The sequence below is a fragment of the Pelecanus crispus genome, chromosome 4, assembly GCF_030463565.1.
Source record: "Pelecanus crispus isolate bPelCri1 chromosome 4, bPelCri1.pri, whole genome shotgun sequence".
In the NCBI taxonomy this organism is placed as follows: domain Eukaryota; kingdom Metazoa; phylum Chordata; class Aves; order Pelecaniformes; family Pelecanidae; genus Pelecanus; species Pelecanus crispus.
This window is the reverse complement of record NC_134646.1, coordinates 33,765,478-33,768,248: the sequence shown is the minus strand read 5'-3', so window position 1 is coordinate 33,768,248 and position 2,771 is coordinate 33,765,478. Positions and strand designations below refer to the sequence as shown.

The following is a 2,771-nucleotide window of genomic DNA, read 5'->3' as shown; positions in this document are numbered from 1 at the left end:
GGGGCTCGGGACGCTGCCGAAGGCGCGGCAGCCCCGGGCGCAGCGCGCACAGAACGCGCCGGGCCCGGCCGCCCAGCGCCGCCGCTCCCCGCCTGCCGCCGCGCGCCCGGGCTTCCCGCGCTTCCCCGGCGCTCGAGCCCCGGGGGCTGCGCCCGGCGGCGCGCGCTGGGCGGGGGGCCCCGCAGCCAGAGCCCCGCGAGCAGCGGCGCGGGGCAGCGCCTCGCCCGCGGCCCCCCGCGCGGGGGGGAGGGGATGCCGGGGCTCCCCCCCCCGCCCCCGCCGCGGCGTCCCGGGGGCGGCCGCCGCTCCCTGCCGCCGGCTCGTCCCGCGTCGCGGCGGGGCCGGGCGGGTGCCGGGCGGCGGCAGCCGTCGGTTGGCGGCGGCGCCGCGCCCGGGCTGCGGGCGCTGAGCGGGGCCCGGCCGGCGGGGCCGGGGGCGGGGCCTGGCCCCCGCCGGGCGCCACGGAGCGGCCTCAGCGGCGGGGGAGGCGCCGGTTCCCGCTGTCGGTGGGGGGGGAGGGAGGGGGGCCGCCCGCCGCTGCCGGGGCGCTCCCCGACACCCGCACACCCCTCCCCCCCCCCCCCCCGCCCCGCGCCGCCGCGAGCGGAGCGGCCGCCAGGCGCGCGCCTGCCTCCCCGGGCGGGGCGGGCCCGCGCGTGCCGCCGCCGGCCCCGGCTCCCCCCCCCCCCCCCCCCGCGTGCGTGTCCGCGTCCCCCGCCCCCCACCTCCGCTCCCCCGCGCCGCGCGCGCCGGGCGGGCCGCGCCCCGCGCGCCATTGGCTCCCCGCACGCGCCGGCCCCCGCGCGCGCGCCATTGGCCGCGCCGACACGCGACCGGCGCGAGTGGAGGGCGGGCGGCGGGAGGGGTGGGGCGCGAGGGAGGGAAGGCCGGGGGGGGGGGGGAAGGGGGGGGTTAGCCCCGGCGCGTGCCGCTCCTTAAAGGGGGGCGCGGCGCCCGGCCGACACCGGAGACGTCGGGCCGCCACGCGCGAGGCAGGCGGGCAGCGCCGCGAGCCGCGCCGGCCCTGCCCTGCCCCCCATGGGCGCGCGGCGCCCGCGCTGAGCCATGAGCCTGCCGCGAGCCGCCTGGGCCGGGGGCGGCCGGGAGCCGCCGGGGCCGGGGCCGGAGCCGGAGCCGCCGCTGGGGCCGGAGGCGGGGGGCTGCGGCTTCGCCCCGGGCTGGCTGGGCGTCTGCTGCGCCGCGCGCCTGCCCACCGCCTCGCCCCGCTACCTGCCGCCCGGGGACGGGGAGGAGGCGGCGGCGGCGGCGGCGGCGGCGGGGGGGGAGCGCGGCGCGGGGCGGCGGCAGCAGCCCCGGCGGGGCGAGGGGCGCGGCGGCGGCGGGCGGCGGGCGGCCGCGGGGCGGCGGCGGCGGCGGCGGCGGCGGGGGGCCCGGCCTGCGGGCGCAGGTGAGCGGCGTGCAGAAGCAGCGGCGGCTGGCGGCCAACGCGCGGGAGCGGCGGCGGATGCACGGGCTGAACCACGCCTTCGACCAGCTGCGCAACGTCATCCCCTCCTTCAACAACGACAAGAAGCTCTCCAAGTACGAGACGCTGCAGATGGCGCAGATCTACATCAGCGCCCTGGCCGAGCTGCTGCACAGCCCCGCCGCGCCCCCCGACGCCCCGGGCAAGGCCGAGCACCGCGGGGCTCCCTTCGAGCCGCCCTGCGCCGCCGGGGCCGGGCCGCCGCCGGGGCCGCCGGCGCCGCAGCAGGGGCCGCCGAGAGCCTCGCCCCCCGGGCACGGCAGGACTCGCTTCCCCCCCGCCGCCGCCGCCGGCCGCGGGGGGTTACTCGGTGCAGCTCGACCCGCTGCGCTTCCCCTCCTTCGCGGAGGGCGCCCTGATGGGACAGAGAGCCCCTTCCCCCGCCCTCCTCATGCCGCAGCCCGGGCAGCCGCCGCAGGAGAGGAGCAAAACGTCGCCCCGCTCCCACCGGAGCGACGGGGAGTTCTCGCCCCGCTCCCACTACAGCGACTCGGACGAGGCCAGCTAGGGCGGGGGCGCCGAGCCCAGCGCCCCGGGCCGCCCCTCCCAGCACGGACTCCGCGGCGGGGCGGGCGGCCGCGGCTCTGCCCGCCGGCCGCTCCGAAATCCGCCCGCTCCTCTGCCGCTCCTCGGGTGGGCCGGGGGCGGGCGAGCGAGTGACTGTAGCCGCCCTGTCCGTCAGGGTTGCTTGGGGGCTTTTTATTATCGTTTTCAGCTACCACTTGTAAAGTTTCTTTTGCCTGGAAGTCGTTGTCGTTCCCCGCTGCCAACACGCCGCCTCGCAGCGCGGCGCCCGGCGAGCAGCCGGTGCGCAGGGAGCGGCTCTGCCCCCGCTGCCGCTGCCGCTGCCCGGCGGGCGGGGGTGCCGCCGGCCCCCTCCCCAACCGGGCGGGCACCGCGCTGACACCCGCCTCTGCCAGGACACCCATCCTGCCCTGGGTCGTATTGCTGTGGAAACCACACGCACACAGACACACACAAAAAAGTAAATACCGCACCGTCCTGTCCTGTAAATAGCGGAGGAAAGGTGGATTTTCCTTAGCGCACCACGTCGGGCGTCTTTTGGGGGGGAAACTTGGCGCAAGCACTTTATCAGCGGCTGCAGATGCGGTTTCAAGAGGAAAGCTACAAACTAACTGCCAATTGGGAACCAAGATTTGATTAAGCCACAGAATCCTAAAGCTCCCTTACAAAAAAAAAAAAACAAACCCACAACGAAAACAGTTCTGTCGTGTCAAACTTTTATGTCCGTTTTATTTTGCTTTTGTGGTAATAGGAAACGTAT

The 2,771-nt window shown here is 78.0% G+C and overlaps 1 protein-coding gene across 1 annotated transcript; it reads left to right on the top strand.

Annotated features, from left to right (window-relative positions):
• The first annotated feature begins 1,065 nt into the window (after nucleotides 1-1,065).
• ATOH1 (atonal bHLH transcription factor 1) lies at nucleotides 1,066-1,994 on the top strand. Its single transcript, XM_075709477.1, is given in 3 exon segments — nucleotides 1,066-1,278; nucleotides 1,280-1,777; nucleotides 1,779-1,994. Coding segments are annotated over 3 exon segments (927 nt in total).
• Nucleotides 1,995-2,771: the final 777 nt, after the last annotated feature.